At 29.7% G+C, this 15,151-nt stretch overlaps 1 protein-coding gene and 1 long non-coding RNA gene across 6 annotated transcripts in view; one reads left to right on the forward strand and one right to left on the reverse strand.

The window, feature by feature from the left end:
* The window catches only part of LOC130667874 (uncharacterized), a 268,882-nt gene that overhangs the window by 182,545 nt on the left and 71,186 nt on the right, over positions 1-15,151 (forward strand). The window lies entirely within an intron of this gene.
* LOC130667867 (uncharacterized) overlaps positions 1-15,151 on the reverse strand; it is a 188,585-nt gene that overhangs the window by 118,679 nt on the left and 54,755 nt on the right. The window contains exons 3-4 of the mRNA XM_057469745.1: positions 12,881-12,980; positions 10,525-10,687 (exon numbers count right to left, since the gene is read on the reverse strand). Of these exons, the coding sequence (XP_057325728.1) occupies positions 10,525-10,687; positions 12,881-12,980 (263 nt within the window). The remainder of the gene's footprint in view (positions 1-10,524; positions 10,688-12,880; positions 12,981-15,151) is intronic.

Below are 15,151 nucleotides of genomic sequence, written 5' to 3' on the forward strand. Positions count from 1 at the left end.
ATAATCAATATTAAACATGCTTATAAGTTTTAATTTAATCTGTGATTTGTAAACTTAGTTTTCTAATAAGACTTAAGTTTACGGCGATGGCGGAACCATAATTTCGATACTGAACTGAAATTTCAAAGTTTTTGCTTTTACCTTCTACATTATTTGATAATTAGCTTTTATCAACTATCTATAAATTATTACATGATGTACCATGTACACAAATTTTGATTTCATTCAGTAAAATTGTTTGAAACGAATGACTAGTTATGAGGTAGAAAGTTTGAGTAGAAGTAAATGAAAATTATGAGTTTTTAGAATCACAGTGGTTTCAAAATAGTTGCGTGCAAAACTAATTACCCATAGTTTCATTATGGAAACCACGAATTCCAAAGAGTTAGGAATACTATATTAAATGTAAATTGAAGAGAAATTTATGCGCAATAGAGTATTTAATAATTAGTAGATAAAATTTTTTCCATCATAATTTCAAATTGTAATTTATTGTTCTACAATTCATTTTAGTAATTTAAAATGCCCATGACTCATTCCTTCAAATATTTTTCGACACTTAAACTCTCAAATTCTACTACACGTCATATCTCTCGGTTACATTTCCACGTCAATCATAATACTTATAAAACTTTGGTAAAAGTGCAATTTTTTTTAAAGTACCCCACTTTCTTTGCAAATGAATTTTTTTTTATGATAATTCGTCTTATTGTCTTAAAATATAAGTAAAAAATCAAAGATTTATGTATTCGATATAAAGAGAGTACACTGTAAAAAAAGTCTGGGCGTCGGTTGGCCCTGCGGGCCAGCCCCCAAACTTCCCGCTGTTTTCGAGCTCAAGGAGCTTGAAAACATCACTGTGAATATATTTTCGAGCTTTTCAAGCTCTAACAAGTTACGTTTTATGCTAGAGTTTGAAAAGTTAAGAATCAAAAATCATTAATGAAGAAGCGGCTTTTAAATTTTTATTCTCGATTATGTGCTTGGAATTTCATTACTAATTATATATAGAATTTAAAACACACGTTTTTGAATTTTCAAATTAACACTTTGGATTTTCAAATACTTTTTTTTGAATTTTCAAATAAGTATTATGAAATTTCAAATAGAATTTTTAAAATTCAATATATGTTTTAGAATTTTAAATACTTGCTTTGAAAATTTAAAAATCAAGTATAAATTTTAAGTACGTTTATCAAAATTCATATTTTTTTTTCTTAATTTTGAATACCAGCTTGATTATTAAATTACGTATATTAAATTTAAAGCTTTTTTCATTGAAAATACAATTCAAATATCTAGTTATGAAAATCCAATTCCTTTTGTGTTGTAATTTTCAAATTATTTTTAACAGAGTACATTTTTTTCTGAACGGACCCATTTTATCCAGAATTTCTTTATATTTAATATCGGCAATCAACTTTATTAATGATGCTTAGATTATATTATAAAAAGTTTCAATAAATTTAATATTTTCATGAAACTTCTTTACGAGGAACGTAAATTAAATATACAATTAACTTCTTAAATATACTGATAAAAAGTTTTAGAAAAGCAATTTTTTGTTTTATAATATTTTTATCTATATCATGAAAACTGGAAAAAAATATCGGCAAACAGTTTTGTCAGTTCGATATTTCATATTTACTTCCGTTTCAACTTTCGATGATCTCGGGTTTTGCGTCTCTTACAACGAAATATTTTTCCTTAAAAACTTTTACCCACGTTTAAAATATATTCGAAAAAATTGTACTGTGCATCGACTTCTATTTCTGTATTCTTGTCTTCTGTCTTCCTATCACTCCCTTTTTTATTTTATTAAAAAAAAAAGTTGTATTCGTTGTTTTTAAAAAAAGCTCCACAGTTGAGCGGAACTTTTGATCATTTCTTGCACAACTTGTCTATGCTATTTTGTTTTTTATATTTTAAAGCTTTGTAACATTTATCGATTACAGTAGTCCGAAGACTGATGTTAACTTTTATGTAGTCAAGGTTTTTTTTACTAGTATGTCTGTCACTCGTTTCTTAAACAAAATTTTGTTTTTATTTCCATCCATGCTTGTTATGTTTTTTGCTTATTTTAGTTTGCTGAAACTTTTTTATTTGCCTTTGTTAAATATAAACTCTCAACAACTAAAATTGTAGACTTTGGCAGTCGAACTTTTTTAGATTTTTTACTACTCATTAGTAGAATAAGCGTCAGTTTGCTTAAGTTTAAACTTTTTCATCGGAAAATAAATAATAAAGTTTTAAACGACGTAAGTTATATGCGCTATTTATTCTTTTTTTTTCAATTTATTTATATAAATTGTCTATTGTCACGCTATTTTAATTGACAAAAAACAAATATAATTGCCAAGAAAATAATACCGTCCGTATTTATACAGTCGAGTAGCGTTATGAGCCCGCCTACAGGGGTGTAGGGGAATATAATTCTCAGAATTCCTGTACCCCCACTTCTGTTCAGCAGTTGATTATACTTCCCCTACTTTACAAGAGTGTGAGAGCGTACGTGATTATTTTCATAAACGCGTTATGAGTTCGCCTGATTGATAAGTCCATAATTATTAGTCCATCAATTTATGATTATATAATTATTCATTTTCACGGGTCAACATATAGTTGAAATTATATTCAATATAGTTTAACAGAGTCCTATTTTAAGAAATGTATATCATACACAGAAAAAACAATATAGCAATGGCAACTCTCTGGGATAGTGCTGAGTACTTTCTGTAAAAGAAAAATTTCAGACAGTAGTGTATGCTATCTGGACTGTATCCACTACTGTCCGGAATAGTACTCAGCACTACGACTATGTATGGCCATACATGCCCATACGTGGACTATTTACGGCCATATACGGCCATATATGTTTAATTAATCACGGACATACATGGTCATATATAGTCATACGTTTCTATGTATGGCCATATATGCTTCATATATGAACTATATACGGCCATATACGTTTAATTAATCACGGACATACATGGTCATACTAAACAATGTATGGCCATATACACTTCATATATGAATCTTATACGGCCATATATGGACATATATGTTTAATTAATCACGGAAATACATGGTAATACAAAACCATGTATCGCCATATATGGCCTTATATGATTCATACATGGCCATGCATGCCTGTATTCAAAAAGTTGGTATGTCCATGCATGGCCATATATGCTCCGTGTATGACCATATATACTTCATATATGAACTATATACGCCCATATATGTTTAATTACTCACGAGCATACATGGTCATACATACACGGAAAAAAATTAATCGTGAATGCAACATGATGCAGTCTTGGTAAATAAACATGATGAAATCATGTTGCATTCACATGATTTGTCATGTTTCGGTTACATGATAGTCATGTTGCGGTAACATGAGAAAATCATGTGGCATTCACATGATAATCATGTTTCGGCTACATGATAATCATGTTGCGGTAACATGAGAAAATTATGTGAATGCAACATGATTTGTCATGTTTCGGCTACATGACAATATGTGGCAGCAACATGATTATCATGTAGCCGAAACATGACAGATCATGTGAATGCAACATGATTTTCTCATGTGAATGCAACATTATTTTCTCATGTTACCGCAACATGATGATCATGTAGCCGAAACATGACAAATCGTGTGAATGCAACATGATTTCATCATGTTTATTTACCAAGACTGCATCATGTTGCATTCACGATTAATTTTTTCCGTGTAGTCATACAAAACCATGTATGGCCATATATGACCTTATAGATTCATGCATGGCCATGCATGACTGTTTTAAAAAAGTTGGTATGTCCATGTATGGCCATATATGCTCCATGTATGACCATATATGTTTCATTATTCACGAGTAATTATTTAACTATTTATTACAATAAAACGTATTTTCTAATTGTTATAGCAATAAAATTTATTAAATATGTTATTAGAAGTTGTATTGTGTATTTTAATTATAAAATAACGTTTAATTCATCTCACCACGATCCGGTCTCATATCAAGAGACTGAAATGAATTTTTTTTTTTAGTTCATGGAGGGGGAATGTCATCAAGAAAAATATAAGCCGACGGACTCATAACGAGCGAACTCATAACGCGACTCAATTGTATTTCTCAGTGAGAAAAACAAAAAAACCAAAAAGTATAAAAATATTGAATAAAAAAAAATTTACCAACTTTTTTAATTCCATATCCAAGAACAATTTCCTACGGTCTGAGATATATAATTTTGATTCCTTGTTTTATTTCTCTACCTAACGCAATTAAACTATCATCCATTTATCATCTGCAACCATTTTTCTCACACTCAAACTGAGCCATAAAAAAAAGTTATCTCGTGAATTTACGAATAAAATTTTTTTGCTATTGTTGAGGTTAAAATTTAATGAATTATTTATTTTAATTAATAAAGTAATTATAGTGTCAACGTGCAGTATTAATAATGGTTACTTATAATTTAAAAATTTTTTATTTAATTTTCGTTAAAAAATTATATCACTTAAAATTAAAATTAAATGATGATAATAACGTTTATTCGAAATAATCCAATGAGTCGAAACAATTTTTTATAATTAAATGCAGGCGGTATTTACCACAGAGAAAGGAAAAAAATCAGCGAATAAAAAAGGCACCATCTGGTGCGAGAGATTTAAATTGAAATTAGCACACATAAAAAAAAGTTGAATCTTGGAGAAAATTTGTTCGCGACTGTGGAAATCTTTATACAATCCAGTTCTATGCACCACAATTTTCAGTGTGTTCACCAGGTGTACAATCTCTGGTAATAGTAATTTTAACATAAATTAAATACCAATTGGGGATAAATTTACGGATATTATTTTTCCGGTTTTGATATAATGAAATATTTATTTCAATTTAAATTTATATTACGGCAATGTAATCCACTTTATTATGTATTTCACCCAGCATAAAACGGTTTTACTTCTGTCTGTGATGTTTAGCGAATCAATATTTATTTATTTTCAAATAAATTGATGAAAACGTTTTACTCACTTTGATTAATATTTTAAATGTTTTCAAACATTTTTAATATTCATCCATTCATTTATAAGTGATACAATATATTTACTTTACTTAAAATCATTTTCCATCGATTGATGTCAAAAAGGTAATTTTTGAAATTTTTTGATAAATGCAAAAATAACGAATGCATTGAAAAAAACTATTTAAACGATATATAGGGGAAGGGGGGGCAAAACGGGGTAGGGTGGGCAAAACGGGGTACCCTCAAAATTTTATGAAAAAAAAAAATTTTTTTTTTTCGTCTAATTAGTATAAATCCGATATATTTGCGCACTTTTAGCCCTACGCATGACACCTGGGGCAAAATGGACCAGCCGAAAATCCTGAAAAAATGATTCTTTCAAATTTTTGTCGTTAAATTAAAAAAAATTTGATATAATTCCGCATTTTTAGCCTTACCCATAACACCTAGGGCAAAATGGACCAGCCGAAAATTTTTAAAAAATGATTCTTTCATATTTTTATCGTCAAATTGAAAAAAATATAATACACTAATCCATTTTTCGGCTGATTTGTTATAGCTGGGGCAAATTTGGCCACTAAAAATATTCGAAAATAATATTTTATTTTTTTATTGATAAAATATTTTAAATAATGCAAAATAATTTGCAATCTAAAAAATCCAAAAACACGTTTTTTATGTTCAAAATAATGACAAATAAGAAATACAGAATTGTTTTTTTATATTAAATAGCAATTAGTAATTAAGCTAATCGAGGGAAAACCGATTTATTACATTTAAAAAAATTTTTCTTGCGTATTATAAAACCAGAGATAGTTGTCAAGAGAAAGAAATACATTCTTAATAATGAAAACAATTTAAAAAAAAAAAAAAAAAATATCATTTTTTGGAGGGAGGCCTCTCTGCCCCACAAAAATTTTTTATTTTGCCTCCGTGTCCACCAATGATGTGAAATGTCATTTTTCTTTATGTATATTACATATAAAAGATTCAAGTAATAAAATTTGATCAATTTTCAGAAATTTTTTTTTTTCAACTTTTTTTAAGGGTACCCCGTTTTGCCCGCCAAAAATAAAAATTTTATTTTTCAACGGCAGCTAAAAATTTTGTCTATTTACCTCGAATATCACTAAAAACAAAAAGATTTAGCGTATTTTAGTCCTCGAAAACTTAGTATTTCCTTAGGTACCCCGTTTTACCCCCCCCCCCTCCCCTATATCGTATATATACACGGAAAAAAATTTACGTCGCAACAACAGTATTAATCCTGTTGCTGCAACATGAATGCCTCCTGTTGCAGCAACAGTAAATTTTTTTCCGTGTACACTGAGAGAAAAAAATAAATTTTAGATATATGGTCTTTCATTCTTATAAGAAATTATGCTATTAGAAATTTTCAATCTCATATATTTTAACTGCAAAAATTTGACGACTTTATTCAAAATCATTTTCTTAATAGAAAAAATCTTAACTCAGCTCGAGATATGCTGATCTTTTTTTTTTGAATACTGTAACTAAATTCCAATTTCCTTCCGTCAAGAAAATTATTCTTCAACTTAAATATGAAATGAATAATGTAATATTTCATTGATTTACTATTTAAAAAAATATTGTTTTTGCAGAATATAATTTTTTTTCAGTGTTCTATGTATTCTCTATTTTTACTTCAAGTTAACTTAAATTTATACTGTACGATATAAATTTCTAGTTAGTACTCTGTAAGTGAAATTATTATAATATAATTCTAAAAATGGGGCAACTGTAGAATTTGAAATAAACTTCAGATGTAATGACATGAACATGGAATTAATTTTGAATTTCTTACGGCAAAAAAATGTCAACATACTCATGAAGCTTCAAAAATTATTAAATATATAGAATACACCAGAGCGAAATGGTTTTGACAAAATTCAAATACTAACTTTCTAACATTTTACTTCAAATTAATTTCTACTTATCATTAATCAGGTCAACAAAAGTCTGCATTTAAGGCTTCTACGACTGACGTTACTGAATTTTTATTTCAACGAATTGCAAAAAAATATAATCAAGTGAATAAATGAAATATAATTATTAGGGTGGGTTGAAAAAAAACTTTTTTTTTTGTTTTTCTTAGCATGGGGGTAGAATTTGTACCTTATAAAAAAAAAAAATTTTTCAAGAAAAAAAAAAATTTTTTACTCAACATTTTGAGGTAGCCCACTCGTTTTTAAAATAAATAATTGATCAAACGGGGTAGTCCCAACGAAAAAAAGAACATGGTGCTCTAGAATCTGTAGGGTGTCCCCTTGAAAGCTAATTGAAAGTCAGAAGTTGAAAAAATTTTTTTCCTATTATTTTTGTAATTTAAGTAAAAAATTCAAAAATGAAAAGTATTTTCTTTTGAATTAAAATGAAAGTGAAGTTAAAAAAAATCACATTCGACAATTATTTGATGTTTTCCACGATCTGGACATAAAAAAATTTTTTTCGTTGGAACTACCCCGTTTAATCAATTATTTATTTAAAAAACGAGTGGGCCACCTCAAAATGTTGAGTAAAAAAATTTTTTTTTTCTTGAAAATTTTTTTTTTTTTTATAAGGTACAAATTCTACCCCCATGCTAAGAAAAACAAAAAAAAAGTTTTTTTTCAACCTACCCTAATAATTATATAGAGAAATTTAATAAGTTGTTAACTTTCCCTAAATGAATTTAGTATGTATTACTCAGTAGGAATAGTGATAATCCACAGACTATATTGTAATCGAGTAGACATAATATCAAAGTTAGATAACTTGAAGCGTAATTGTATGCTCTAGTAGTAAATTAGAGATTCGCATTTCGCATTTGCACAACTTTCCTAATCCTCTTTCTTTGTATATATATTCTACAGCTGCAATCATCCGCATTTACTAGAGATCCGTAAGCCTCTTACAAGTATCAAAGTCCGTTTGTGGTTTTTTTGGTAAAACTGATGATACTTTAAGAAGTTAGGGAAAGCTCCTCTTACATCAAAAGTACTACCTAACATATGGGGCATTCCACGCCAAATCGACCACTTTTGACCCCGACCCCTTTCGATTTGGCTGAAAATTTTTTTTCCTTTTATACCCGATTAAAATCATTTTTCAGAAAATTTTCAAATTTTTTTACCCAACCCAAAAAAAGTTATGAGTTTTTCAAAAATAAGGCTTTTATTTTATCAAATAGCTATAACTTCTTCAAGAATTGACTAATCGGGACGTTTTTTTTTTCAAAATTTTTGTCATTGAATGTACTTTTAAAAAAAAAATACAAAAAAATTTTATGATGATAAACTCTATGAAATTTTCAGTTTTTTTGAAAAAAACCGTGATTTTCTTAAAGTACGTCATGTTTTATTTTTTTTTTTATTTTCTCAAAAAAAACTTCATTTAATGCTGCAATTTTTCCCGCCAATCCTAGAGTGGGCCGACTATTCCTTCTATTTTTTTTTATCAATTGAAAAAAAAATTTTTACCCAGTTGGGCTTATTTTGGAGGATTACCACTATCAATGAATTTTTTCGTCTCAATTCTTCAAAGCCGGATGTCATCTATAAATCCTCAAAAATTTCCAGACTGATGTTTAGCAAAATAAGCCCAACTGGGCAAAAATTTTTTTTTCAATTGATAAAAAAAAATAGAAGGAATAGTCGGCCCACTCTAGGATCGGCGGGAAAAATTGCAGCATTAAATGAAGTTTTTTTTGAGAAAATAAAAAAAAAAATAAAACATGACGTACTTTAAGAAAATCACGGTTTTTTTCAAAAAAACTGAAAATTTCATAGAGTTTATCATCATAAAATTTTTTTGTATTTTTTTTTTAAAAGTACATTCAATGACAAAAATTTTGAAAAAAAAAACGTCCCGATTAGTCAATTCTTGAAGAAGTTATAGCTATTTGATAAAATAAAAGCCTTATTTTTGAAAAACTCATAACTTTTTTTGGGTTGGGTAAAAAAATTTGAAAATTTTCTGAAAAATGATTTTAATCGGGTATAAAAGGAAAAAAAATTTTCAGCCAAATCGAAAAGGGTCGGGGTCAAAAGTGGTCGATTTGGCGTGGAATGCCCCATATACATCAACAAGAACAACCATCTTTTCTAAATTCACCCGAAAATATATAAAATACCCTTGTCATAAAAAATAAAATACGATACATCAATGTCAATTAATCCTTGACATTTGATATTATTTTCTATCGTTCTGCGTCAAAAAAATTTTTTTCATATTTACCATATTCAAGTTTTCACAGTGTTATATTTTACGAGTACAAAATCTTCTGGGATCAACGTCCTTTTGTAACACGGAGACACGATCGCAGTAATTCTCAATAATGGAGAAACGGTGTTGGGTCTATACCACCCGCAAGTTTACCATCATGAGTCACGACTTCAAGAACCAACCAACTTTTTTTTTTTTATTGAGCCTTCCCTTCGAGTGATTCGGTAAGAAAATGAAGATAGGAAAAAATTCAAGAGTAAAGAGGGCTAAAAAAATATCGGTAAAGTTGTTACTTTGAAGGCACCGTAAAAGTAGAATGAGGGAACCTACTTGCCACATTTTTGTTGACAAACTCAGCTCAAAAGTGCTATAGAGAAGACACTTTGATAGTTTGTCAAGTGAGTAAAAATAAGATTAAATAAAGAGTGTACTAAATAGTGTACATTAAACATACTTTGGCAGGCCATTAACGTCACATCTACCCATTACTTTTTTCAAATTGATGTATCTACCGTGATATCTGTTTGTATTAAGCTTTTTACTTCGCTAAGACATTCGTTTATAAAAGTCAGTGATATAATTTTACAGCTGCTTAACTGCTGTCTTTTTTTTTAAGCTCCGTTGGTTCAGTAAATTAATGCGTCACAGTATTCTTTTTTAGTCCGCTATCTCTTTTGTTATGTAAAGTTCCTGCATTCCCTTTTTTGACGTGTTTTTTGCTGTTTTTTAGCGATGAACAATCGCAAATGTTTCGAGGATTAAAGCGGGATAGACGCTTGCGAGTGCTGGCATTACAGGTGAAGTAAAGCAATTTAGAGCAACGCGCGTTAAAAAGTTTGTCTCCGTGAGGAAGAATATTTTTTGGAAAGGGGAGAAAAAGTAAAAGAGGAAAAAGAAAAACGAGCGAAGGGATGAAATGAAAAGTAGGTTGAGGATTTTGTATGGAGAAGCCAGAAGATAGTTGAACGAGGGTTGTACAGAACTAGCACGGACTTTCTCTCGACAAGAGAAACCAATTTTCAAACCCGAAACTATCTAACCCGCACGTTTCCTAATATTGCAACCATTTCACCAGGTAATTTGATTCTCTGTCTGTTGGGAAAATGCATTGTGTTTTACATTTCATACATTAGTATAATTTCATGCTTTGCAACAGTTTTTGCAAGAAAAAATATTATTTCTTGTTGTGAAATTCAAAGCCCTATTTCAGATATATATTAGTTAAATATAAATTTTCTAAAGCATGAATAAATAATCACTCACATCTTGGGCTGATAAAATTCTTGTTGCGGGCTGGATGCTGATGCTATTTCGATGCGGTCTATGATGAAGCGATTCTGCGGTATCGTCACGTGAACAAACACCTCTATACCAGGGTAAATCACTTGTTCCATTTCTTCTAAGTCTGTATTTACGCCATGCATGTCTAAAAAAATAACGGCATAAAAAAAAGTTAATCTGTGTTAATTTTTATTCTTCTTAATCAATAAGTGAATGAATGAATAAGTCAGTCATTTTATCGATAGGAAAAAATTAGTCAGCAATAAAAAAGTATGTATCGCAAGTCTCGTTTACCTAAACGGATCAGTCATCAATGTCGAAAAGACTTTCTGAAAAGTGTAGCAACCGGCGTTATCACAATCAATCAAATGTGAAATTTATGGGATGCCAATGTATAGAAGGTGTTATACGAATGCTACTGTATATATCAGTAGTAGCAACAGCAGTCGATCTAGTGAAATAGTCGACCGTTTGCTCTCTTACATTTCAAAAGAGGGTGACCCAGAACTACAACGTATAGTACAATGTATACGTACATGTATATATATATAAATATACTATACTATATGTTACTGAAGGAGAAAGCTATAGTGGAGTAGACTAGTGCATACACACATTTTGCCATTGAATTGCAACATTAATCAATGTCAATGTTCTACTTGCGAGTATTTCGGAATGGGCGCCATCTTTCAATGGAGTTACGACTTCCCGTTGCCGATGCAGCTTTCGCTGACTTATGACAATGGTCGGCTGGATAATAAGAAAGTATTGATAGTAAAAGAGAAGTTGTAAAAAAAAAAAAGGAAATAGAAGTTGTTAAAGTAGTGGAAGTAGCTGTAAAAGTTGAGGAAAGGACAAATAGAGGCAAAAGGGTTAAAGAAGACGAGAGACAAGAGGGTCAAAGAGTGAAAGGGTACAGGTTTGGTACGGCAAAAGTGGCAAGAGGCCGGAGATGAAGTGTAAGTGGGTAAGATGGATTGAAATCGTTGGGATTGAGAGAAGATAATACGCCAAGTAGGCGGATAAGTTTGAGGGAGGACACTAATCTTTTGATGGAAACAGAAAATACGACGACGACGAGGACGATGTTATAGCTCTTGGCTTTTCTCTAGATCAACCAACCAACTGACTAACCAACCGACTGACATTGCCAACGAATGACCTACATCTGAAGAGAAGAAGTAAATCCTGGATTAAATTGTAATCAGGTATACATGTCATGCATACGAAATCAACTTTTGAAATTTGATTTATCAAACATTAAACTGTTGCCGTTACTTCTGCATAAAATTAATGGGGATAAAAATGCATCTTTAAATTTGTTAATGTACTGCGTGAATGACTATTCCATAACCAGAAGCGCTATTCATATTTTATATATTCAGAACAAAGTTGTTATCAACTTACTAAGTATGACTGGATCGTCATTAATTTATTAAATATTTAAACCACTGTGACAATTATTTCATTTTTCTATGGTTTCATTTCTTCAACAAACTACAATGCACTTTCCAACTGATTGATAGAATTGTTAATATTATTGAGTATCTAGAGATAAATGGCAATTTACGATAGACTTAATTGAAAAGCTATTTCAGTGCTTCATGTTTTTTTACGTACAAGTACACCACAGAAATATGGTAGTAAGTAATTAAATACTTGGATTATTTTCGAGCTTCAGTCGAACAAGTGATTATGTATTTAAAAAAGAAATGTGTAAATAGGATACATGACTATAAATAATGATACTTGAGAAGGAATGAGAATACTCGGCATGTTTTCAATATACTTCACAATTGATTGATAGCACCGGTAATTATATTGAGTATTTAAAAGAAAATATTTATTTAGGATACATTTAATGTTAAAGCTACCAGTTAGTGCTAAATTTTCCGTAATACTAAAAGTGAGCAATGCTTGAGATTGTTGAACTTGCTATTCAAGTTAATTGATTAGTCCACAAAGTAAACTTGATGACTGGAGTACTTGATACTTAGTACTTAAAAGTGTTAAGCGAACGTCTATGAGGATAAAGGATCAAAATAAAGAACAGAAAAAAACCTATAAAATTGTTACGGAAGTACAAAAGTTAACTTTGAAAAAGTTTCAGGGACCTAACGAGACTTTATGGTGAAGATTTATCCTATTAAAGTGGTGACGCGTGAGATAAATTACCGTAATAAATAAAAATTTAGTTTATCGTATGAGGATTTAAATTTATCGTATAAAATGCACTATTCTACATATGTATAAAAATAAATGAAAAAAAATTATATTCACATATATATATAAATGGACGTATGAATATAAATGCAAGTTAATTTATGTTTTTGCTTACCTTAATCCGAACGCTATTGCCAGTGCGACAATCAGCGGTAATAGCGTGCAAATACACGCTAGAAATACTGTCTGCATGTCTGAAAAGGCTGCCAGTATACCTGGAAAAAAATAATGAAGAAAGAAAATATTAAAATATTTATGTAAATATTTTAAATTGTTTTGACGCTTTAAAAATGAAACTATTTAATTATTTTTTCGACCAAGGTAAAGTTAACGAGTGTGCGAAAGTGAAAAAGCTTTAAATACAGTTAAAGTTAGTGTGCAAAAGCCGTTTGAGCATTTTGACTAGAAACGAAAGCGTGTAATATAGAACCCAGAGGTGTACAAGAGATTGACAAAAATGTTCCGACACTTGTGAAACCCTTGAACTTTGCATTTGTAATAGTATATAGTGTGATAGCAGTCGGGGTGACTTTAAAAGGGATACATATATAAGCGGTGACCCGTAAAATACCTGCTTGCACAGTAAAGACTCAAACGCGACCTCGGGAAACACGCGCACGTGAAACCATATATGTACATACAAAATAAACAAAGTTTATATATATATATATATTAATCTATGTGAGAAAAATATCATGTCGTGAAAATGATTAGAGGGAAAGCGAATTGAAATTTCAAGCAAGAGAGGCTGATATTCAGTAGATATCTATATTAGACTGATTAAAAAAAATCGACTAATTTTTTTTTTCTTCATTATATCGAAAATATTGTTGGAAATGACGAAAAAAAAATACTGTGAAAGTTTGAGCTCTTAATATTAATATTAACAACTGCCGCATCGCAATTTTCTATTTCCCGTTTAAATAACATGGGAAAATTTATTTTTTAAGCTTTGGAATTTTGTAGCTCACGGTGGGACCAATACTTTCGAATGTTCTAGACATATTCTTATGGGAAATTTGACGTTCTACAAAAAAGGTCTCTTATAATTTTTCAATATTTTTATTTCTTCCAAAGTAATTCAAAGTTAAAGTTAGATTGACGGTAAATTTTCACATTTTTTAAATTTTTTGACGCAACCATCAACTTTATCCGAAAATTTTAGAGGACATTTTTTGTAGAGCATTTTATTTCCTACAACTTATCTCAGAGAAAATTTTCGATATTTCTCATAAGTCGTAAGTTATTCGCAATTAACTGAAAATTTAATATAATTAATTTTGAGCAAAAAAATTTAGATTATTTAAGAAAATTTTCAGTTAATTGCAAATAACATACGACTTAAGTGAAATATCGTAAATTTTCTCTGAGATAAGTTGTAGGAAATAAAATGCTCTACAAAAAATGTCCTCTAAAATTTGCGGATAAAGATGATGGTTGCGTCAAAAAATTTAAAAAATGTGAAAATTTATCGTCAATCTAATTTTAACTTTGAAATACTTTTGAAGAAATCAAAATATCGAAAAATTATAAGAGACCTTTTTTGTAGAGCGTCAAATTTCCCATAAGAATATGTCTAGAACATTCAAAAGTATTGGTCTCACCGAGAGCTACAAAATTCCAAAGCTTAAAAAATAAATTTTCCCATGTTATTTAAACGGGAAATAGAAAATTGCGATGCGGCAATTGTTAATATTAATATTAAGAGCTCAAACTTTCACAGTATTTTTTTTACGTCATTTCCAACAATATTTTCGATATAATGAAGAAAAAAAAAATTAGTCGATTTTTTTGAATCAGTCGAATCTATATATATATATATATATATATATATATATATATATATATATATATATATATATATATATATCATATTCGTTGATGACTGTGCGTTTAAGGAGGTTCGAGACCGATTTTCGATATAATACCAAAATTCTCAAATTTTTTTCACCGAAAGTTATAAAAAAAAAGATCACTGTTAAAATTTCAAATCGATTCACTACACTGTTTTCGAGAAATAAATTTTCCAAATTCGTCCTTATACACGGGCGTAAATGGGAATAATTTTTCAAAGTGCTATAGTTTTTGCTACAATGATACCATCGCTATAAATTATTCAGTATCGAATAATAAAACATTTCTGAACACATTAATATTTTTTTTAAGTTTAATCATATGTTTGTTATTAAATTATTAATAAAGTAAGAGGCGAATTTCAGTTAATGACGACAGATATGTCGTGAAGCTAAAAAACGACATCAACAGCGTAAAATGACGACCGCGGGAAATTTAAATAACTAATAATCATTGGTGTCGGACCTGAGCTCCAGCTAGTCATAAACCTTGTGACCAACAATAGTACAAAAAAAAATTACTAAAAACTAGC

Source organism: Microplitis mediator, chromosome 5 (assembly GCF_029852145.1).
Source record: "Microplitis mediator isolate UGA2020A chromosome 5, iyMicMedi2.1, whole genome shotgun sequence".
In the NCBI taxonomy this organism is placed as follows: Eukaryota; Metazoa; Arthropoda; class Insecta; order Hymenoptera; family Braconidae; genus Microplitis; species Microplitis mediator.